The sequence below is a fragment of the Lampetra planeri genome, chromosome 25 (genome assembly GCF_965212315.1).
Source record: "Lampetra planeri chromosome 25, kcLamPlan1.2.h2, whole genome shotgun sequence".
Lineage (NCBI taxonomy): Eukaryota > Metazoa > Chordata > Hyperoartia > Petromyzontiformes > Petromyzontidae > Lampetra > Lampetra planeri.
The window spans coordinates 9,093,431-9,117,034 of record NC_136131.1 but is presented as its reverse complement, the minus strand read 5'-3'; the positions used below and the strand labels follow the sequence as shown (position 1 = coordinate 9,117,034).

The following is a 23,604-nucleotide window of genomic DNA, read 5'->3' as shown; positions in this document are numbered from 1 at the left end:
TGTGCGTCCATATTAGGGCCGGAGAAACCTACGACCGACAGGCCAGGCCCGGGCCCACAACTCCATTTCGCCAAGGCCCACGGCCTACATGAGGCCTACCACTTGGAGATGGCCTGCAAATGATATCCATCACTGCGAGCATCTGAGCCCCTCCAATCGGGTACGAATGGGGAAGGATATTTTTCACCTGGCAACATTACATTTCTACGTAATGTTGCTTATAATATTAGTGCTGTGCTCCGTTACTACTTCTGCTTCATCTCTAACAAAAGTGAACAGGCTGTGTGTGTGCATCAGTGCGTGGCCCGCAAAAGGTATTTAAAAGTCCCATTCGGCCCTCAGGTTCCCCACCCCTGATTTACATGTTCCATTTCATCAGTCTTATCTCGATGCCAAACCCACACCCTAACCCCGACTCTCACCTCCATCGTCAAGGGCGACGGTGGGGGGCTCTCGCTCACGGTCGAATCGAAGCTCTCGGCCGATAGTAACTCCTGGGGCGGCGACACCGCGGCAGCCTCCACCGATGCCCTCGCATCGTCGTCGTCATCGTCCTCCTGCGCTGGTGCCACAACCACCAGCACCACTGCTTTCTTCGGACCCGATCCCGCATTCGATAGTGCCGCCACCGCCGTCTCCTCTGTGCCACCATCTCCGTCAACCTCTCGACGGCCGCCCCCGTCCCTGAGCTGGGCCTTGATGGCGAGGCCCTTCTGCAGGGCCTCCTGCCTCGCCTGGTAGCGCTGCAGGATGAGGCGCTGCAGGTTGGGCCCATTGGGGCCCTCGGCCTCGGTGAGCGAGCTGCGCTTCTTGAGCGGCCGCGGTGCGTTGGCCAGGCGCCGCCTCAGCGCCTCCAGGTCGGCGTCGCTGGTGCCGCCCTGCTGCTGCGACAGGCTCAGGAAGGGCAGCAGCTTGGTGGGGCTCAGGGGGCGAGGCCGCGTAAATTCGCCACCCCTCCCACCGTCGCCGCTGCCGCTGCTGCTGCGCGCCAGTGGCGTCCCTTTCACCTCCGCTTTCCTCTTTTCCTCCTCCTTGCCCTTTTGCTGCTGCTGCTGCGGCTTCCTGCCTGTGTTCTCCACCACCCCTGGTTTGTTAGGGGCTGGCTGCAGGACCTCGCAGCTTGTTTCCCCGTTCTCTTCATTAACGACAGCTCTGCGAGTTGTTTCCGGGCCGGACGTCGATGCCGCTTTCTCGACGGGGGTGGCTGCTGGATGGGGTCTGTCCGGCAGGGCCCCCCCACGACTCAGAGCGAGGCCATCCGGATGCTCCAGGCTGAGCTTCGGGGCCTCCTCGGTCTTAGCGGGAGGCACCAACGGCTTCACGTGAACTGTGAGGACACAAGCAGCCACGAGCAAAATATACGATTTACTGTTTTAACTATTTTTTATTTTACCAGGTAAGGCCCCACTGAGCTATATCGATCTTTAACAGAAGCGACCTGGACACAAATGATAGCTCAACAAAGTGGCTTTAACATTTATACATTTATAGAAGCCAAAACACATGATTATAAATGTGGAGGGAGAATCCGAAAGATCCGGAGAAAATCTACGCGACAACAGGGAGAACATCGGGATCGAACCTACGACCTCCTGTATACCAGGCGAGGTGGTTAACATTTCACCATGGTGATTCATCATTCATGGCAAATTAATAAGCACATCCTCCCCCCCCCACCGCCTCCCCTGCCCCCCACCCACCACGGTACAACTGCAGCCACCAACCTCATCCACCAGTCTATGGGTGCGTTTGAATCTGTGGGTGTCCATGCAAGTCTTTGGGTGTCCCTACGAGTCTATGGGTGCGTTTGAATCTGTGGGTGTCCATGCAAGTCTTTGGGTGTCCCTATGAGTCTATGAATCTCCTTGGGAGTCTACATCTCAAGCCGTGGGCCGCATGTTACGACGTTGCCCATTTCTATCATTCACCGTCGCCGTTTCAGATGGGCCACGTAGAATGTCCCCAGATGACTTTACAGAACTACATCTGAAGTCACCTCAAATGGCTTCTTTATCCGCATAAGGGGCACCTCTCAAAAGCTACATTTTAATTCCCAGAGCTGGCCTTCACCCTTTTTTAATCAAGTAAAATTCCACGTGGCTTTTTTTTGCGCAGTCATTGGCAACAACGCTAAGACCATAAAACTCGCCACACTTGAGAACCTGGTTTAATTACAGGTGGCTGAAGCCCAGATTAAAATCCAAGGCATAGGAGCCAGATTGTATCAAAAGTGGAGTGACAAATTAAATTTTATTTGACAGGATTTTTATTTTTTGTGTGCAGCCATTGGCGACTGAGCTGATACTTTGGCGAGAGGTTATCTCCGTCGCCTGGATAAGCAGGAGGTCGTGGGTTCAATCCCGACCCTGACGCCTGCATATTTGGAGCTTGCGTGTTCTCCCTGTGCTCGTGTGGATTTTTCTCCGGGTCCTCCGGTTTTCCCCTCCACATTTGGATACACGTGTTTAGAGCATTTGGCTGCTATAAATGTCCACGTGATAAGCCACTTCGTTGAGCTATCATTTTGCGTGCCAGGTCGCTTCTGAAAAAGAGCTATACAGCTCAGTGGGCCTTACCTGGTAACAAACAACATTCTAGATTTGAAGCTTTCGTGACTGCAAGGATTCATATTCTTAGGTTTTTTTCAGTAAAGTCACGTAGGTAAAAAATTAAATTAATAAAAGTAAAATAAAATAAATTTGTGGCCTCCGAAACGTCGTGATTTTTATTTTAACATACAACATGGTCACCACACTAAAGAATGCGGTTTAACCACGGGCGTCTGAAACCCGGATTCAAACCCAGAATTTTCAGCTGTGCCGGCTTCGTCGCAGAACCAGCCCCCCCCCCCCAGGCCGCCCAGACAGCCACAATTACAAAGCAACGATTCTCGCTAATTACCACTAACCATGCTGCATCTTGGACGGTTCTCAGCCCTTAACTACCATTCAAAACTCCGCGATGTTTTCCCACCAACCTGGTTTTGCATTTAATGTTGCCATCACGTGACTTTTCAAGCAGCACGACGACGTAATATCACGCGGCGCGTCACGTGTGACGTCATTACCTTGCTCAGCCCGGTTGAAAACTTTCAGCACCGTTTTGTTTTTTTGTTATTGCCAAGTGTTGGGCAATAACCCATTGGATCAATATGTCCGGATTTCTCAAGGGTGAATCGCTGATAGCGACAAGAAATGTCAATTCACATCGGATCATCTTTAAGAGTTACGGTTCCCCACCCCCCATTACACACGGACAGCGCAAATGCATCGAGGCTCTCGTTGGAAAGCGTAAAAGCACTTAATCAGCTCTTTGTCAATCAACTGCTGGATGAAGAAAACCCATGCAGTGTCGGTCAAACAGGTACTTTGACCATACTCTTAGTTCTTTCGGTAAAGTCACGTAGGTAAAAAATGAAATTAAAATTAATAATAAAATAATAAAAAATAAAAAATCACGACGTTTCGGAGGCAACACAAGTCTCCGTCATCAGGTGGGACCGTCACAGCCAGATTTGCTGCATCAAGTGAAACGTCGTGATTTTTATTTTTTTTATTTTTTATTTTTATAAATTTTAATTTCATTTTTTACCTACGTGACTTTACCGAAAGATCTAAGAGTATGAATCCTTGCAGTCACGAAAGCTTCAAATCTAGAACTTTGACCATACTTCACCGCACCGGTCAGTGTGGAATGGTGAAGGGGGCGATTCCCAGAAACGGTTCAGATATCACTCCACTATTTGTATTTGTCAGCCGCGGCCAGGAAGTTCATTCGTTAGGTTGATGGCAAGTACATTCGCCGCTGCGCACTGCACCGTGCATCGAATGCGTCGCTCATTGTACCCGACAAGGATGGCCGATCAATAAATATACATCGGCGTATTTCTACGGCGGTGGCGTACCGGCAGGGAATGGCACGGGCCGGACTCCGTGACCTCGCTGCGTCGTCTCCGCCTGCACCGCCCTCTGGTGCACGGCCTGCCGGAAGTTGGGGCTCCCCGGCGAGGGCCGCGCGTACACCGAGAACACCGTGCCGGGGCTCGGCACCAACGGCGTCTTCAGCGTGGGCGGCCGTGGCGCCAGCGTGCCGACCCCGCCTCCTCCGCCACCGCTGGTCCCCGCGAATCTCAATCCCGCGGGGACCGACGGGTACTTCCCTGGCGTGTGCCCGTCGGCGGAGGGGTTAGGCCGGGGCGCCGTCGACGACGGTTCGGCGGACGCTTTTGCGGTGGACAGGGAAGCGCTGGGCTCCGGAGCGGTGATGGCGCCGGTTGTGGTGGCGACGGGAGACAGGGGCGAGCTTGCCACGTCGCTCGGTACGGGGGTCACCTTCACGGCCAACGGAATTTTCGAAGGCGGCGCCGACGCCCCGGCGTTCGCCAGCACCACCGCACCGTTCGCGCCCGGCTTCTTCAGCGGCTCCTGCTCGGCATCCCGTGCGGGCCTGGTAGAGCCTGTGACGTAAATCAAGGTGGGCAGGCCGTTGCGAGACACCACGTTGCCCTGGGGCTGCGATGGCTGCGGCAGAGAGGATGCGAATTCGGTGGCCGGCAGTGGAGCGATGGGGATTTTGGATGGCTGTGGCAGAACAGAAATGACCTGGGATGGCTGCGATGGGGCTGTGGGAATCTTCGACGGTTGTGACGAGACCGATGTGGCCTGGGACGGCTGCGACGGAGCGATGGGAATCTTAGAAGGGTGTGGCAGGACAGACGTGGCCACCTGAGAAGGCTGCGATGGGGCGGTGAAGATTTTGGAAGGCGGTGCCAATTTGGACGTGGCCAGGGGAGGCAGTGGTGGGGCAACAGGCGTCGGGAGAGTAGGTGGCGGTATCAAAGGATGGGGAGGTGGAAAGGTGCTGGGCTTGAGCTCCGGGATTTTGGAGTGCGTGTAGGGAGTTGACGAGGATCGGTCAGGATCGCTTGGGGATGGGGCGAGCTTCAGTTTTGACGGGACGACGGGTGGTATCTTGTCTCCCGCGTCTTTCCTGGAGCCTAGCTGTTTAGAGAGAGAAAAATATGACTAAAGCACTGTGCGCTCAGGGACACGTTACAAAACAACTGTGACCACCGACTAGCTTAGAATGCGTGCCATATCAACATCAACACTCACGGTCGTGAACAGACGGATTCCATTTTGTTAAATCACCACCACGGATTTAAATTACTGCTGCGGTAATGTCATCTCCTGGCACCCCCCAATTCCCACGAATACAATACCTGGTGTATGCTGGTGGTCACCCATCCAAGGAGTGCCACGGTGGAGAGATGTTAACTACCTCGCCTGGTATACAGGGGGTCGTGGGTTCGATCTTGACCCTGATACCTTTATATTTGGAGTTTGAACGTTCTGCCCATGGTCGCATGGATTTTTCTCCGGGTCCTCCGGGTTTTTCCCTCCACATTCATTAAGAATACACATTTAGCGTATTTGACTGCTATAAATTTCCACATGATAAGCCACTTCTTTGAGCTATCATTTGTGACCAGGTCACTTCTGAAAAATAGCTATATAGCTCAGTGGGCCTTACCTGGTCAAATACAAAATATATTAGTTGAGTTTTAAGTCGGAGCACGATTACAAAAATGTACGTTAAAATATGTATACACATATAACAATAGGTTTTACCCTTTATGGCAATTAAACAGGTGTTAGGATGTTAAAAAACCAAACAGAAACATTTTGCAAGGAATCCTCACTGCATTAACCACACGTACTTGTGGTGAACATGCAAACAAAAAACATGCTTTGATAATGTGGCATTGTCCTTGAAACTGATTGGTCCACACCAGAGACAGCTTCCGTTAGAGCTTAGTATCAAAGTGTTAGACCAGAGGACGCCAAAAGGCGAACAGCACAAAGACAATGCCACTGTCAGGGCATTTATAGTTCGTGGTGAGCAGCTACAATATGGGACCTTGCTTGCCAGTATCAAAATATAAGAATAGGGTTTTTACCCTTTCGGGCAATAAAACAGTTGTTTTAACATCTTAACACATGTTGAAAAAAAATGCACGTGTAAACAACCATCAACGTACGAGCGCTTCGTCCGCTCCGCCTCTGTGCGACGATGACGACGACGACGACGATGGCAGAGTGGGGAGCGAGTTCGTCGGCCGCGCCCCGGGGTGCGTCAATGGCGGCGCCGCCACCACCCCCCGTGCTTCCGATGACGAGCCGTTGACCTGCACGCGTGCGGAGATGGGGGGGGGGGGGCGAGAGTGTTTCCCCGCGGCGGTTTGGCCCACGACACTTTTCAATCACGCCTCGCGATAGCGGTCGTCCACAATGCAGTTTTGTTGGGTTAGATCGCGTAAATATATAGAAATGCCTTTAAACCCGCCACCACCCGACGTGGTAAGGTTTGTCAAGTAAACAGAACGTGCCAATTCGTGACTAGTTCAGCACACCGGCGTTGTACGAGACGCAGGATCTGCTCCAGATTCATCGTCGTCTTGCTCTCCAACACACCGGCGTGCTGTGCTTGTAATGAATTGGCACGTTCTGTTCACGTGACAAACCTTACTAATTTGCTGTGTCGGGTGGTGGCGGGTTTAACGGCACTTCTATATAATTACGCGATCTAACTACGCGTTCAACTGAAAAATGGTCGTCACCAAGGCCCTTCAGTTGGTGCCTTTTTGACCGAGGAAGTGATAGCCCATTTCCTCAAAAGTTGTTTGACAGCTTCATAGCTACGGGCTAAGAGTGTCAACGTCGTTGATGTACGCTGGGGATGCAGTCGTTGGGGTTGAAATTTTGAATTAATCTACACACGTCATGGACTCTGTCCAATCACGGACAGGTACTATCTAAAAAAAAACACGGCCAGCACTGTCCTGTTGCAGTTTGGCCCAGAGGGCACTGCATCGGCCTCTCTCAGGGCACCTCTCTACCCACGCTCTCACTTTCACGCACTCACCCACTTTCATGCACGCACACATGCGTGTGGGAATTTGCGTTTTAAGCCAATATAAAAAAAACATCACATTTCATGGAAGCTGGTTCATAAGTGCGTGTGTTCCTAAGTGCAGGTGTTTGTATGTCGAGGACTGCCTGTACCGGTTCTAACCGGTTTAAACCGGTCTAAACCGATTTGATAGAGAGAACGTCTGGACGTGTGTTGCAAGCCATACAGGACTGTAGTGGAGGCACGCAAGTACCGTTGGCAAGCACCTATTAAGGCCGCCACTACGCATGAAGGGTTATTTATTTACGGGGGTGGGGGGGGGTTGGGGGGGGATGGGGGGGTAGTTCACGCACTCCGTGGGGGGGCGGCCCCTCGCGCTGTGCCTCCTCCTTCTTGCTGCGCAGGCGCCCACGCATGTCCTGCAGCTGGCGCTCCAGCGCGGCGAGCTCCTTCGTGCGCCGGCCCAGCAGCTCCGTCTGCTCTTGCAGACGCGCGCTCTGCTCCTGGTTCATCGTCGTCTTGCTCTGTGTGGGGATGACGGACGGGGTGGGGGTTGGGGGGAGAGTGGGGGGGCCGGGGGGAGTGTTACCTTTGTACACGTACGTACCTACACATGCAGGTTAGGGCAGATGCAGAAGTTTACTTTCTGGCCAGTGGGGTGCATCGCACAGAAGAAATGTATGATGGCACGGATGGCACGGATCGCTCGACTCGACCGAGACAACGTTGAAAGAGATTTCAAACGGAATCGGCTTTAGAACCGAATTGCATCCCTGAATCTGGAGCAGGTGTTGAGTCGCAAGGTGGAGGGAGTAAACTGGATGAATGGAATTGGCGACGGGCACTCCGCGACAATGCGGTGGCATAGCTTGTAATGAATATCACAAGATATAGGATATGTTAAGCAGCATACAGGGTGTAGCGATTGCAATGTAATACCGGTCGCTATGTAGTACGAACGTGTTATCTCTCGCCAACTGCGGGGTTTACGTTCCTGAAAACCGCCGTGGTTGGCAAAACCGCGGTGAGGGCAGCCAGAGCCGTGCTCGCACTCGTCAAAGCCTAACGATGTTTGCCTGTTCCTTCACTAAACACTAAACAAATAAAATACACTAACATAATAAAAACAATAAACTAAACTAAATCATTTTATTTTACCAGGTAAGACCCAACTGAGCTATCGAGCTCTTTTTCAGAAGCGACCTGGCGATCACAGTTAATCGCCAAATGAAGAAGTGGCTTATCACGTGCTAATGTATAGGAGCAGCCAAATACATTTATAGACGTTGGGGGGGGGGGGGGGAACTGGAGGACGCGGAGAAAAATCTACGCGACAAATGCACTAGAACAAAAAAAAACGAATGCAATAACAAAAAAACCAAGTCCTTAATTTAAACGTCGGACACTTTTTTTGGGAGGAGGTAAGAAAAATAACGACGACGAACCGTAGAGGTGTTAACCAACGTCCCTCTCGCTCTCGGCGCTGGTCTCTTTCGTTGGTCCGAGTGCCGGCCACGCTCACCTGCAGGTCGAGGTACAAGCGCTGCAGCTCTTGTTCCGCGGGGGAGGCAGCGGAGGAGGAGGAGGGGGGCCGGTCGTCACGGAAACCGTCCCCGGTGCCGTCGCCACGGAGACCCTCCAACTGGCGACTGAGCTCCGTGACGGTCGCCATGGCAACTTCCAGCTCCCTCCGCTTCTCCTGGAAGCTGGCGGTCGCTCTCTCGATCTCCAGCGCTGGAGAAGAAATAAATGATCACCACGTTCTCCTGATTATGAGACGCACACAATTGTTATCCCTCTAGTTTAAAGCAGAGGTTGGGGTGTGCGTCTTATAATATGATACGTGTGTGTGTGTGTGTGGGGACTGGTAGCATAGCGGTTATCGCGCTGCGCTACGAACCCGGCGACCCGAGTTCGATTCCCGCTCACGGCTAACATCAGTGATGATTATCTGAACTGGTCCTGGGCCTCCTCTAGGTCGTCTCAGCCTCAAATGAGTACCTGGCGAGGTACGTAAACAGCACATCTGGGGAGACAAAGTGGGCCGGGCGTGGTGCTGGCCACTCACCCCCTCGTGTGCTGTGCCGGCCTTCATAGGTGCTGGCTAACAGCACTTGTCCCAACAGTCTGTTCAGGCTATACGGGGGATCTTTGTCTTTGGGGCTCCATCTCAGCCAGTCATCTCAGTCAGTCAACCCATGGCAACTGGGTCGTCCCATGACCTCCTGTCAGCGGGCGTTGGACACTTCACGTGGCCTTAATGTGCACATGGCCTGGCACAAGCGCCGTGGTGACGTCACCGCCACTTAGTGGTGAATGGCGGTTGTTGTTGTTGAGGGGGCCTCCAGATTTGTATAAATGTATTGACACCAGGCACAAGTTTGTGGGTGGGCATCTTTCCAGAGTGTCTTATAATCTGGAGAATGCGGAATATATTTGTTAAATGTATTTCATTTCACATTTTTTTTTTACAAATGTGTTATTGGCTTCAAGTCAAGATAAAAGTGTCCGTTCAGAACTCTCATAGTGCAGTGCCATCACCCCCGTTTGTGTTAAGAAACGGCCCGCTGAAGGAGGCATCGGAGAACTACTTCTGAAATCCCTTCAAGTGACCTCTTATTTGCACGAGGGGCACCGTGCTTCACTACTCACCCCACTGCAGATAAATAATCACCGCATGGAAGTCAAAGGGAATGTTTTTATGCTTCTTGGAGCTTGAACTATTCCACTTTTACAGTGAAAAGTCGACATTTTTTCACTGTAGATTTTGTTGTTGTGCAGTCATTGGTCAACTCATACATTTTGCGAACCGATTTTAATTTTGGACGGTTGAAATCTGGACTCGGATCCAGGATCTCAGTGGCACCGCAGCTCAATCTTGTCAACCCCGAGCCATCCGGCCACTTTATAGTAAATTTAAACAAAATATCAGTGGTAGTATTTTTATTATTCCTACTCATTGAAAAGTCTTAAACATACCAGGTGCTACCGATACAGAAAGTTTAGTCTTCAAATACTCTAAGCAGCAATTGGCCTTCACAACTAGCCGTGTTCATCTATTTTTTTTTCAATTTAACTACCTCGCCTGGTATGCAGGAGGTCGTGGATTCGATCCCGACCCTGACGCCTGCTGTATATTTGGAGTTCGCGTGCCTCTCTCCCCGTGGTCGCCTGGATTTTTCTCCGGGTCCTCCGGTTTTTCCCTCCACATTTATAATGAACGTGCGTTTAGAGTATTTGGCTGCAACACATTTCCCAATGATGATCCACTTCGTTGAGCTGTCATTTGTGATATCCAGGTCACTTCTGAAAAAAGAGCTAATTAGCTCTCTCAGTGGGGCCTTACCTGGTAAAAAATAAAAAATAAATGTCTTCACATTTTTCACTCAAGCAGTAGCTCATTTACGAGTAATTTTTTTTTATTCATGTGTATATATCTAAAATGTTTTTCACTGTCACTAACAATGTCCCATGGTTGAAGAAACGTGAAGGGTAGGCGACCAATCGACGCGAAGATGAGCGTCATGTCGCGCGCTTTTTTTTCTTCTTCTTGAAGTCTCTCTCTCGGGGTCACACAGCCAGCAGAAAAATATTCCACTCGGCAGCATCGCGCTAATTTGGCCGCGAAAACCATTGCACGGCTACGCTCAATTTAAATGTTGTATCAAATCCACGATTCAAGCGGCACGGTATATGCGCCACACAACACAACGTTGATTTAACACAGCCTCTGCACGCGAACGAATCTCCGGACGTTGCACAGAAACACTTTGTGTGTTTATTTGTTCTTATATAAAGGCTGTCAAGTCCAACGTGCGAAGCCTACGGGCTCCCATGTGGGCGGACGGTTCTCAATGCGTGTCTACAAATCTCTGTGCGAGTCCAATTGGTTCGTACGTGGGTGCGTGGTGCTCCAAGTGATTCCATGAGTCTCTGTGTGAGTCAACATGATACAATGTGGGGATTTACTAGAGGCAACTGCATCTCCAGATGCTGTGCGGAAGCAGTGGCCATTCTTAGAGCAGCCTTGTGTTGTGTGTGTGCACTGAGCCTATGCAGCTCTTTTTCAGGAGCGACCTGGCCACAAATGAAAGCTCAACGAAGTGGCTTCTCACGTGGAAATTTCCAGCAGCCAAATACTCTAAACGAGTGATGTTGATTTTAAATGTGAAGGGAAAAACCGGAGGACCCGGAGAAAAATCCACGCGACCACGGGGAGATGAGGACACGCAAACTCCAAATATACAGCAGCAGCAGGAGTCAGGGTTGGGATCGAACCCACGACCTCCTGTATACCAGGCGAGGTAGTTAACATCTCCTAGCCACAGTGATGATGATGAGAGAAAGACGCAGACTCCAAATATACAGCAGGCGTCAAGGGTTGGGATCGAACCCACGACCTCCTGTACACCAGACGAGGTAGTTAACATCTCGCCACCGTGGCCTATGTGTGTACATATGTATGTCGAACGTCTTTCGCACCGTGCCTAGCCAAGCGTGCCGATCGCGGCTACAAAAAAAGGACACGTCGATAACATCGCCGCCGCCGCCGCCGCGCGGTAGCTCACCGAGGTCCTCGTTGGCGCGCCGCTTGGTGTGGAGCTCGGCGCGCGTGGAACGGAGCCGCCCGGCGCGCTCCTCCTGGGCGGCGAGCGTCTCCCGCAGCGCACGCAGACGCTCGGCGCCGGCCTCCGCCTCCTCGCGGCGCCGCCGCCGCCGCTCCTTCTGCTTCAGCTGCTGCAGCCGCCGCTCCTGCGCAGAGAGCCGCTCGCAGAGTCACGGAGGAGGCGGGATTGTCAACTCCCTCGCCTGGTACGCGGGAGGTCGTGGGTTCGATCCCGACCCCGATGCCTGCTGCTGTATATTTGGAGTTTGTGGTGGTGTCTCTCTCTCTCTCTCCCCGTGGTTGCGTGGATTTTTCTCCGGGTCTTCCGGTTTTTCCCTCCACATTTAGAATCGACGTGCATTTTCGAGTATTTTACTGCGATAAATTTCCACATGATAAGCCACTGCATTTGGCTATAATGTGGCTAGTTCGTTTCTGAAAAGCAGCAATATAGCTCAGTGGAGCCTTACCTGATAAAATAAAATAGTTTAGTTGAGAGTACTGTGTTTTTATTATGTCAGTGTATTGTATTTCTGTTTAGTGAAGGAACAGGCAACATAGTTAGGTTTTGACGAGTGTAACCGCGGCTCTGGTTGCCCGAACCCGCTATTTCCCATAAGGCCTGAGATCTGCCAACTGCGGTTTTGTCAATCTCGGCGGTTTTTCAGGAACGTAACCTCCGCGGTTGGCGACGGATAACAAGCTGCACCACATCGCGACCAGCATTTAACATTGCATCCGCCACACCCTGTGTGCTACTTAACACATCCCATACCCTGTAATATTCGTGACAAGGTACAGACCGTATTGCGGCAGGGCGCCTCTCGCCAATCCCGGCCGCGTGCTACCGATGCTGCTCGAGCTGCTAGTCTCGGCTCGGAGCTGGTCGCCGCTCATCATCACGTGACGTTGCCACCGCCCTCACCTTGCTGGCCAGCAGCTGCTGACGAGCCTCGATTTGCTGCTGCTGTCTCTCGGCGACCTCCTGCAGCTCCGACAGCGAGAGCTCAACACCCGAGCCGCCCACCTGCACGGGAGTGGGGTGGGGGGTCGTCAGGGTCACGAGGGGTCTCCAGATGTCAGGATTTGCTTTTTTAATTTATACTGGCGCTTGCTTAAACGATGCCCCGGCAACGCAAGAGCACCTTCCAACACATCTCATTTCAAACGTTCCGATGCCCTGTCGGTATGCATGTTGAACTTATTTCGCGCCGTACGTAGCCAACCGTGCCGTCGTCTAGCCAAGGGGCCCCCCCGGTGACAGCTGTCCCTGTGTGGCACAAGGTTGAACGAGCAAGACATTGCAGGGCTGCAACCTTTAGCTCATTAGTAACGACAACAACGACCGAACACACGGAAACGATTTAGTTGCCATCCGTAGCCACAGCGACGACTGTGTTGTCATCGTCGTCGTCGTCATCATCAAACGTGACAACCGGTGAATGCTTTCACGACCTGCAGGAGAACCCGCGCTCGTCCTGTCCGCCTGCGGGGGGCAGTCCCCCTTGCCGCCCTCTGCTGCTCCCTCCTCGGCCGGTAAACTAGGCGGTGGTGCGGGCGGCCGAGTGCCACGGGCCCCCCGCCGATCATTGCCGCCGCCCGCCACCGTAGCCACGAGCCCCCCCCCGACATTTCGACCGCCGACCCTCAACTCCCGTCGGCAGAAGTGGCGGCAGAAGTTGACTTCTCGTCGTCGTCGCGTCCAAAAAAGTCGTGCCGGCCGGTCGGCCCGTCACCCGCCATGCGCCACGGAAGCAACTCGAGCGTTTGAGCTCTGAAGCGAATTGAAAGTGAAAATAATCCTCTGCTGCATCCAAGCAGCATCCACACAGTCGGCAGATGTAAAAAAATAAATCCGTCTCAAACGCGCGACGCGCGGCCGAACGAGATCTCAAAAAGAGCCCCAATGAGGAACGGGCTGAGGAATTCCAGTGCAAGGGGGGAGCGGAGTGCACGGAGGTTGGCAATCGACGACCGCGCCCGAGCTGAACGACCAAACGAGCTGGCTCCAGGGCGAGCGGCGGAGAATTTATACAAATTTCGACAGGGCGCGAGCACGTGGGAGATGCCTCGTCGGCTAGGGAGTCGGTGATTAAAATATCTTCTGCCGAGGATGAGCGGGAAGCTGGGGGAGGCAAAGGGAGCGGTTATGAGGCCGGCGCCCGGTATTCAATGAGGCTGTGAGTGGCGTCGCAAAATTAAAACCCACCGGGGAGGAGGACTGGCCGGGTGGCCCAGAGGTCGGGCACCGCCGAGATGCTGGGTTTGAATCCGGGCTTCAGCCACGCCCGCAATTAAATCGAGTTCTCAAGTGTAGCGAGCTGATGATCTCAGCGCAGTCACGGATGACAGCACGAAAAATAAGTGAACACCTTAAACTTTCACGGGCTGCCCTAAAATCGGGCTAAATTCCAGCTCCGCAAATCGACAATATCGATGTGACTGCAGTGCCGTTGGGCATCGCTCTCATATGCACAGCGGGTAGAAAAGTGCTGCCCTCTACCGTATGGATCACAGGTCACGAAGGGGCTCCCCGCTGCTGCCCTTGCGAGATTTCGGAATCGATGATTTCATCTCATGACGGGGAGGTCGATGGGACAATCGAGATGAAAATTGGGCAAAAATTACAACAACAAAAAGCTCACCGGAGGCAAACAAAGGTCACTCTGAGAGCTGACCCTGTTCATTGAAAAAGTTTCAAGTGGTTGCACATTGTCCACTGGCCGGGCCAGCTCTGGGCACGCCGGTTGGCCCAGCCAGCTGTACCATCGTGAACGCCGGTTGGCCCTGCCAGCTGTACCATCGTGAACGCCGGTTGGCCCTGCCAGCTGTACCATCGTGAACGCCGGTTGGCCCTGCCAGCTGTACCATCGTGAACGCCTGTTGGCACTGCCAGCTGTACCATCGTGAACGCCTGTTGGCACTGCCAGCTGTACCATCGTGAACGCCGGTTGGCCCTGCCAGCTGTACCATCGTGAACGACGGTTGGCCCTGCCAGCTGTACCATCGTGAACGCCGGTTGGCCCTGCCAGCTGTACAATCGTGAACGCCTGTTGGCACTGCCAGCTGTACCATCGTGAACGCCTGTTAGCACTGCCAGCGGTACCATCGTGAACGCCTGTTGGCACTGCCAGCTGTACCATCGTGAACGCCGGTTGGCACTGCCAGCTGTACCATCGTGAACGCCGGTTGGCCCTGCCAGCTGTACCATCGTGAACGCCTGTTGGCACTGCCAGCTGTACCATCGTGAACGACGGTTGGCACTGCCAGCTGTACCATCGTGAACGACGGTTGGCCCTGCCAGCTGTACCATCGTGAACGACGGTTGGCCCTGCCAGCTGTACCATCGTGAACGCCTGTTGGCACTGCCAGCTGTACCATCGTGAACGCCTGTTAGCACTGCCAGCTGTACCATCGTGAACGCCTGTTGGCACTGCCAGCTGTACCATCGTGAACGCCGGTTGGCCCTGCCAGCTGTACCATCGTGAACGCCGATTGGCCCTGCCAGCTGTACCATCGTGAACGCCGGTTGGCACTGCCAGCTGTACCATTGTGAACGCCGGTTGGCCCTGCCAGCTGTACCATCGTGAACGCCGCTTGGCCCTGCCAGCTGTACCATCATGAACGTCGGTTGGCCCTGCCAGCTGTACTATCGTGAACGCCGGTTGGCCCTGCCAGCTGTACCATTGTGAACGCCGCTTGGCCCTGCCAGCTGTACCATCGTGAACGCCGGTTGGCACTGCCAGCTGTACCATCGTGAACGCCGGTTGGTACTGCCAGCTGTACCATCGTGAACGATCGGTCTGTTTAATGGGCATGTTCCCTTTTTTAAGGTCACGACTTGAATTTTTATGCATCTCCGGAATGGGCCAGTGTATTACCCTTTAATATTATTAATAATAATAAAATGAAAGAGACTTTATTACCAACAAACAGCCCCTTGTTGCTGCAGAATGCAAACCTTTGACACGACAACAACAACCCCAAAAAAAATAATTAAACAATCGGAGAAATATTTTCTAATGAGAGTCTCACCCCATTTTCCATCCTGTCCGTCGTGCTGGGCACGTTCACGCCGTTGAGGCGGCTCTCTTGATCTGAGGAGGCAAATAAAAGGGAGGAGATAGGAGGGGGGGGGAGTGTGGGAGGAAACCGGGAAAGTCATAAAAGCACGGGGCATTGTCAAAGCACGGCTCGCTCTGGCCCAAGCCAACGGGTCCCTGCTGCCAGCGTCGCCCCACTTCTTTCATTGTAGAACGCCGAAGCGCAAATTGGAACTGAAATGTGCAAGCAAGCGCGAGTGTACAAATTGTAATTTGCTCGGGTTAGTGTGCGGCAGGCGCTTAGCACGGTGGGCAACGTATGGTGCGAAAGAAGTTCGACACGCGTGCATGCAAAGGCGACGGAGCACGTCGCTTATAGCGTTTCTGCACAACTTTTGTTGTGCCCGTGATCTATTTGCTCGTTTCAATTCTCACCACCGCTACAGAGGCACAAAAAACCGGCGCACGCATCTCCCAAGTGACCGGCACTTGGGAGCATAATCATCGTGACCCCCCCCCCCCCAGCTGCGATGCGGGGCAGCGATAGACGGGGGAGAGGGCGGGAGAGAGGGAGGTGAAAAGTGGAGAAGGAGAGGGGAGGAAGAAGGGAGGGGAAGGGAGAGAGCGAGAGAGGGAGAGCGGCAGGGAGCAAATACACGATCGGGGTGTAGGGCTCACGCTAACGCAGCCTGCAAGCTCATTGTCGCCAAAGGCACGCCGTGACCTTTGACCCTAGATGTGCACCAAGCAACACCTCCCATTGGCTTCCCCCCTCCTTTCGTATGGGAGGGTAGATGTTGGAATGCCGAGAGCACACATTCTTCAAATTCAATTTAAGGTTCGATCGATCACTCGTTTTCCACTGCTATCCTCCCAGACGAGGTATTTCTCGATGACTCTTTGTCACACGTGTTCAAAAACACAGGTCATAGGCAGGTTCTGTGCACCGATCGACAGCTTTCTCCTTCAGAAGGAAAGACAGGCGCTTGCTTTTGAGTTATGCCCAGAGGCTGGAAGGGGAACCACTCAGATCGGAGGGATTAGGAGAATTAGAAACGTGGCGTTGACTGTACAGGGAAGGATACGTCGCTAGGTAGGGATGACGGGTCGATGATGGAGGCTCACTCGAACTTGAACTTCTTTTGCACCGTACGTAGCCAACTATTGCTAATCGGAGGGTGACAGAGTGGCAGCCCAAAAGAATGAGAATATTTATTTATACTGCAGAAAGAATCCGATGAACTATAAAGCTCTTTTTTCACACATGTCCAGTAGGGGCGGGTCAGAAAGTTACAACAACAAACAATAAAACAACACAATAGGAGTGCAAAGCGTAGGAAAGGTAAGAAAATCACTAAAAATAAAACGAAACTATTTTTTTTATTTTGCCAGGTAGGGCCCACCGAGCCACAACTGTTGGCTCAACGAAGTGGCTTATCATCCTGTGGAAATGTACAGCAGCCAAATCGAAATTATCCAAAAGGACGACGGCCCATGCGGGTGGAGCAATGAGATCGTCTCGTGTGCAGGGACATGACGACCCCTTTGCATTGTGGGACCGTGAGAGATGCTTGTGGAGGGGCGCCTTCATCCACAGCAGCGGCGGGTGTACAGAACGACCTTTTCACCCTTATCAACCACACTGCCTTATGCTCTGCGGGAGGGTTGGTGCGTGAAATGTGAGCTTTAAAAAAATAATTACTCACTATGCAGCGGTGTTTCTGTCAAATGCAGCGAGATATTTAGTTGAAAAAAATAGAAAAATATATTTCAACGGCATACGTGTCCCGAATCCCACGGGTGCTCAAGAATGACCGAAAGCTTTTGGGGATTTTTTTTGTTGCTCTTTGATTTTGCGTGAAGCCTCGCGGGCGCCTATCGTGACGCGTTGGGCCGGTCACCAGCTGTGGGAGGATCGATGGCGGTGGTGCAGAGGTCGCAACCGGGTACGGGTAGCCGTTTGCGACCCTGGTGCGGCCGGGTACGGGTACGGGTAGGCCGTGAGTCACTGGTGAGTAACCGTTTGTCACTCATTTCCCAACGTATTGTCTCTTCTCACAATTCAAGTTCCTAGAATCAACCCACCCGCGCCTGCAACATGGCTTCATCCCCAGAGGTCGCAATCGGGTACCCGATCCCCGTACCATACCCGATACCCAGCCGGATACGGGTAGCCAGTTATCGGGTAGGGTACGGGTACCCGTTTGCGACCCTGGTGCGGCCGGGTATGGGTACGGGTAAGGAATCAAAACCCGTTTGCGACCTCTGCGGTGGTGACAGTGGTGACAGTGGTGACAGTGGTGACAGTGGTGACAGTGGTGACGGGGTCAGGCGGGCAAGCATGCAGGGGGAGGGCAGCAGTTGCCTCTCGCAGCTGAACATTCTCTGACGCACGTCGGAGCTCTTCCATTGCTTCCCGCGCACTTTTCTTATTTTGCTCCATTTTCTTGGTCAATATCTGCGTTTTAGCGCCCTGTTGTCTTGAGCCGCATTTTAAAAAAAAACTCAAAAACTATTTTATTCACCCAGTAAACATGTACGCGCGTTTAACTTCTCTCACGGCGTACCGTAGCCAACCGTGCTGATTGGAGGAGCGGCGGGGGAATGACGACAAACGAAGCACACAGAAAACAGAAGTGTGAGGTCGAGGCGACGCAAATTGAGTAGTGGTGTTCATAGCACAACGACGACATATTTGCGAAATGACGTGAAAGGGTGGAAAAGTCAAATCGGGGGGTATGACTATCACTTTTCTGTGACGAGTCGACTGGAAGCGTACGGTACGCCGCGGTTAATTTCCGTTGCCCGAGGTCTCGGCGGCTACCTGTGTCCCAGGTGGGCGAGCTGGGAGGGTCGTCCCCGTCGTAGCGCAGGTAGAATTTGACGTCCGCCACCTCCTTGCCCCAGTGCTGCAGCAGCGCGTACATCTTCTCCCCGTCCGCCACCACGCGCTCTGCGGACGGCGAGCGCAAACGGCCGTCACCCTGGGGTGACCCCACTACGGTGGTGGAGGGGGGGGGGGCACCTGGGGGGGTGATCATCCCTCCCCTCCCCCTAACCTCCCCGCCACCCCCAAGACCCCAACATTATTGATATTTACGAGACAAAATAGCTTGATTTTATTGATTTTTTTTTGCAGGGACTTGACATTTTGAGATTGCCCCGCACATGCCACCCCCCCCGTCCCCCCCTTGTCCTGGTTTTCCCAGGATCATCCTTCTGATGTCTTTCTGAGACATTTAAAGTCCCCATTTGGTCAGTTGCATAGTAATGATAATAATAGTAGCAACACGACAACACTCAAGACGAGGCTTTAAGGTTTAAGGGGGTCTCTACCCTCTTGAGGTATTGAGAGACATTGCTCTTCCCATGCCACCAGCCGGTTTTTGTCCTTTTTTAGGGGTCACGGAGCGTTAGCGGAGGTCAAAGGTCGCCTTGAGTGGGGGGGGGGGGTGCCACACCGCTCACGGCCAACACCGGTGACGATCATCCGAGCCGGTCCTGGTGTGTAAACATCGCCGCCTGGGAGACAAAGGTGGCTGGGCGTGGTGCTGGCCACCCACCCCCTCGTGTGCCACAGTGCTGGCCCTTCATTGTTGCTCGCTAACAGCACTTGCCCCAACAGTCTGTTCAAGGCTATACGGGGGATCTCTATCTGTCTTTTTGATAGTGTGGACCTAAGTAAGGTGCAAACCGTGAACTTCTATTTACAGGCACACGAGAATTAGAGAGAATTTTCCTTTGGTTATCATAACAGATTATCGTTAAATATGAAATGAGCAATGAAGATCAGGATGTCCCAACACGTCGCAAGGTGCAGAAGGCTGTGATCGTGGATCTCTCATCGTGCGGTCCACCCAAGCATCGCAACCCGAAGCGGCGCTTACCGTATCCGCGCCAGAGCTCGGTGAGGGTGTAACCGTGGCGACTGGCGCCGCGGCAACGCTCCAGCACATCTCGGCACGTTGTCTCCGTGGCGACGGGCACCGTAGTGAGCCGGCGCTCGTCGCGGCTCAGGAAGATGGTGAGTATCATCTGCGAGAGACACGTTCACCATCTCAGCAACGCCTACAAGCGACGCGTTCACTCGGCAACATCCGCAAGAGACACGTTCACCATCTCAGCAACGCCTACAAGCGACGCGTTCACTCGGCAAGATCCGCAAGAGACACGTTCACCATCTCAGCAACGCCTACAAGCGACGCGTTCACTCGGCAACATCCGCAAGAGACACGTTCACCATCTCAGCAACGCCTACAAGCGACGCGTTCACTCGGCAACATCCGCAAGAGACACGTTCACCATCTCAGCAACGCCTACAAGCGACGCGTTCACTCGGCAAGATCTGAAACAGACGTTCACCATCTCGGCAACGTCTACAAGGGACGCGTTCACTTGGCAAGATCCGCAAGAGACACGTTCACCATCTCAGCAACGCCTACAAGCGACGCGTTCACTTCGCAAGCTCCGCAAGAGACACGTTCACCATCTCAGCAACGCCTACAAGCGACGCGTTCACTCGGCAAGATCCGCAAGAGACACGTTCACCATCTCAGCAACGCCTACAAGCGACGCGTTCACTTCGCAAACTCCGCAAGAGACACGTTCACCATCTCAGCAACGCCTACAAGCGACGCGTTCACTCGGCAAGATCCGCAAGAGACACGTTCACCATCTCAGCAACGCCTACAAGCGATGCGTTCACTCGGCAAGATCCGCAAGAGACACGTTCACCATCTCAGCAACGCCTACAAGCGACGCGTTCACTTCGCAAGATCCGCAAGAGACACGTTCACCATCTCAGCAACGCCTACAAGCGACGCGTTCACTCGGCAAGATCCGCAAGAGACACGTTCACCATCTCAGCAACGCCTACAAGCGACGCGTTCACTCGGCAAGATCCGCAAGAGACACGTTCACCATCTCAGCAACGCCTACAAGCGACGCGTTCACTCGGCAAGATCCGCAAGAGACACGTTCACCATCTCAGCAACGCCTACAAGCGACGCGTTCACTTCGCAAGATCCGCAAGAGACACGTTCACCATCTCAGCAACGCCTACAAGCGACGCGTTCACTCGGCAAGATCCGCAAGAGACACGTTCACCATCTCAGCAACGCCTACAAGCGACGCGTTCACTCGGCAAGATCCGCAAGAGACACGTTCACCATCTCAGCAACGCCTACAAGCGACGCGTTCACTCGGCAAGATCCGCAAGAGACACGTTCACCATCTCAGCAACGCCTACAAGCGACGCGTTCACTCGGCAAGATCCGCAAGAGACACGTTCACCATCTCAGCAACGCCTACAAGCGACGCGTTCACTTCGCAAGATCCGCAAGAGACACGTTCACCATCTCAGCAACGCCTACAAGCGACGCGTTCACTCGGCAAGATCCGCAAGAGACACGTTCACCATCTCAGCAATGCCTACAAGCGACGCGTTCACTTCGCAAGCTCCGCAAGAGACACGTTCACCATCTCAGCAACGCCTACAAGCGACGCGTTCACTCGGCAACATCCGCAAGAGACACGTTCACCATCTCAGCAACGCCTACAAGCGACGCGTTCACTTCGCAAGCTCCGCAAGAGACACGTTCACCATCTCAGCAACGCCTACAAGCGACGCGTTCACTCGGCAAGATCCGCAAGAGACACGTTCACCATCTCAGCAACGCCTACAAGCGACGCGTTCACTCGGCAAGATCCGCAAGAGACACGTTCACCATCTCAGCAACGCCTACAAGCGACGCGTTCACTTCGCAAGATCCGCAAGAGACACGTTCACCATCTCAGCAACGCCTACAAGCGACGCGTTCACTCGGCAAGATCCGCAAGAGACACGTTCACCATCTCAGCAACGCCTACAAGCGACGCGTTCACTCGGCAAGATCCGCAAGAGACACGTTCACCATCTCAGCAACGCCTACAAGCGACGCGTTCACTCGGCAAGATCCGCAAGAGACACGTTCACCATCTCAGCAACGCCTACAAGCGACGCGTTCACTTCGCAAGATCCGCAAGAGACACGTTCACCATCTCAGCAACGCCTACAAGCGACGCGTTCACTCGGCAAGATCCGCAAGAGACACGTTCACCATCTCAGCAACGCCTACAAGCGACGCGTTCACTCGGCAAGATCCGCAAGAGACACGTTCACCATCTCAGCAACGCCTACAAGCGACGCGTTCACTCGGCAAGATCCGCAAGAGACTAAGAGACACGTTCACCATCTCAGCAACGCCTACAAGGGACGCATTCGCTCGGCAAGATCTGAAACAGACACGTTCACCATCTCAGCAACGCCTACAAGCGACGCGTTCACTCGGCAAGATCTGAAACAGACGTTCACCATCTCGGCAATGTCTACAAGCGACGCGTTCACTCGGCAACATCCGCAAGAGACACGTTCACCATCTCAGCAACGCCTACAAGGGACGCATTCGCTCGGCAAGATCTGAAACAGACGTTCACCATCTCAGCAACGTCTACAAGGGACGCATTCGCTCGGCAAGATCTGAAACAGACGTTCACCATCTCAGCAACGTCTACAAGGGACGCGTTCGCTCGGCAACATCCGCAAGAGATACGTTTACCATCTCCGCACCGTCTACAGGAGACACACGTACAAGAGACACGTTCACTCGGCATCGCTAGTGAGAGAAGTGTTTGTGGAATTACAAAGTGAAGCATCGTGATGAAAAAAAAAACCGAGAGAGAAGTGTAGTGAACTGCAGTGTGGTGAGTGAGCGAGTGGATGAGTGGGTGAGCAGGTGAATGGGTGAGTGAGCGGGTGAGTGAGCGAGCGGATGAGTGGGTGAGCAGGTGAATGGGTGAGTGAGCGGGTGAGTGAGCGAGCGGATGAGTGGGTGAGCAGGTGAATGGGTGAGTGAGCGAGTGAGTGAGCGAGCGGATGAGTGGGTGAGCAGGTGAATGGGTGAGTGAGCGGGTGAGTGTGTTGATGAGTGAGTATATGAATGAGTTAGTGGGTCAGTGAGTCAGAGAATGAGTGGATTGTTTTGACCTGCAGTGTGGATAGTGAGTGATTGAATGAATGAGTGAATGAGTGGGTGAGCGGCTGAGTGGGAGAGTTGAGTGGGTGGGAGAGTGAATGTGTTGTTACCTGCAGTGTGGCGAGTGAGTGAATGAGTGACTGAGTGAGTGTGCAAATTAGTTCGTGGGTGAGTGAATGAGTGGGAGAGTGGATGTGTTGCTGTTACCTGCAGTGTGGCTAGTGAGTGGATGAGTGGCTGAGTGTGTGAGTTCGTGGCTGAGTGAATGAGTATGAGAGTGAGTGTGTTGTTGTGACCTGCAGTGTGGTGAGTGAGTGGCTGAGTGTGTGAGTTCGTGGCTGAGTGAGTGGCTGAGTGAGTGAGTGTGAGAGTGAGTGTGTTGTTGCGATCTGCAGTGTGGTGAGTGAGTGGATGAGTGGCTGAGTGTGTGAGTGAGTGGCTGAGTGAGTTGGTGAGTGAATGAGTGCGAGTGTGTTGCTGTTACCTGCAGTGTGGTGAGTGAGTGGCTGAGTGGCCGAGTGTGTGAGTTCGTGGCTGAGCGAGTGTGTTGTTGTGACCTGCAGTGTGGTGAGTGAGTGAGTGAGTGGACGAGTGGCTGAGTGGGTGAGTTCGTGGCTGAGTGAGTGGGTGAGTAAATGAGTGCGAGTCTGTTGTTGTGACCTGCAGTGTGGTGGTCAAACACCGTGTGGATGAGAGGAGACAGTCTTGTGGCACGGATCCTCAACACGGGTGAAGGATGAACCAACAGCTCTGGATTTATTTACACGAGGATATTTAGAGGGCCCGCATTGACGTGGATAGATGTTACTCCGGTTATAAATCACATACAGTAAGACGCGGATAAGTGAAACAAATAAATGCTTGCTTCAAACAACCACTTGGTTCCTTGCAAAAGTTCTCTATTTGGTGTTTGAAGATCTTAACGCCTGTTTCATTATTGCTAGAAAGGGGAACACCTTATTTATTCATACTTTGAAACTGGCAAAAAGGGTCCCATGATATCGCTGCTCAACCCGAGCTACGAATGCTC

The 23,604-nt window shown here is 53.1% G+C and overlaps 1 protein-coding gene across 4 annotated transcripts in view; it reads right to left on the bottom strand.

Annotated features, from left to right (window-relative positions):
* Window positions 1–23,604, bottom strand: part of LOC144727420 (apoptosis-stimulating of p53 protein 1-like) — a 67,402-nt gene that overhangs the window by 6,427 nt on the left and 37,371 nt on the right. For 3 of the 4 annotated variants that reach the window (XM_078606239.1, XM_078606240.1, XM_078606241.1), the window contains 10 exons: window positions 19,449–19,596; window positions 18,386–18,514; window positions 15,554–15,615; window positions 12,444–12,545; window positions 11,481–11,664; window positions 8,435–8,646; window positions 7,266–7,436; window positions 6,041–6,187; window positions 3,905–5,000; window positions 423–1,327 (listed from right to left, as the gene is read on the bottom strand). In XM_078606239.1, coding sequence (XP_078462365.1) covers window positions 423–1,327; window positions 3,905–5,000; window positions 6,041–6,187; window positions 7,266–7,436; window positions 8,435–8,646; window positions 11,481–11,664; window positions 12,444–12,545; window positions 15,554–15,615; window positions 18,386–18,514; window positions 19,449–19,596 — 3,156 coding nt within the window. Of the gene's footprint in view, window positions 1–422; window positions 1,328–3,904; window positions 5,001–6,040; window positions 6,188–7,265; window positions 7,437–8,434; window positions 8,647–11,480; window positions 11,665–12,443; window positions 12,546–12,973; window positions 14,328–15,553; window positions 15,616–18,385; window positions 18,515–19,448; window positions 19,597–23,604 lie in introns of those variants that run through there. The other variant, XM_078606242.1, reaches the window with a different exon arrangement.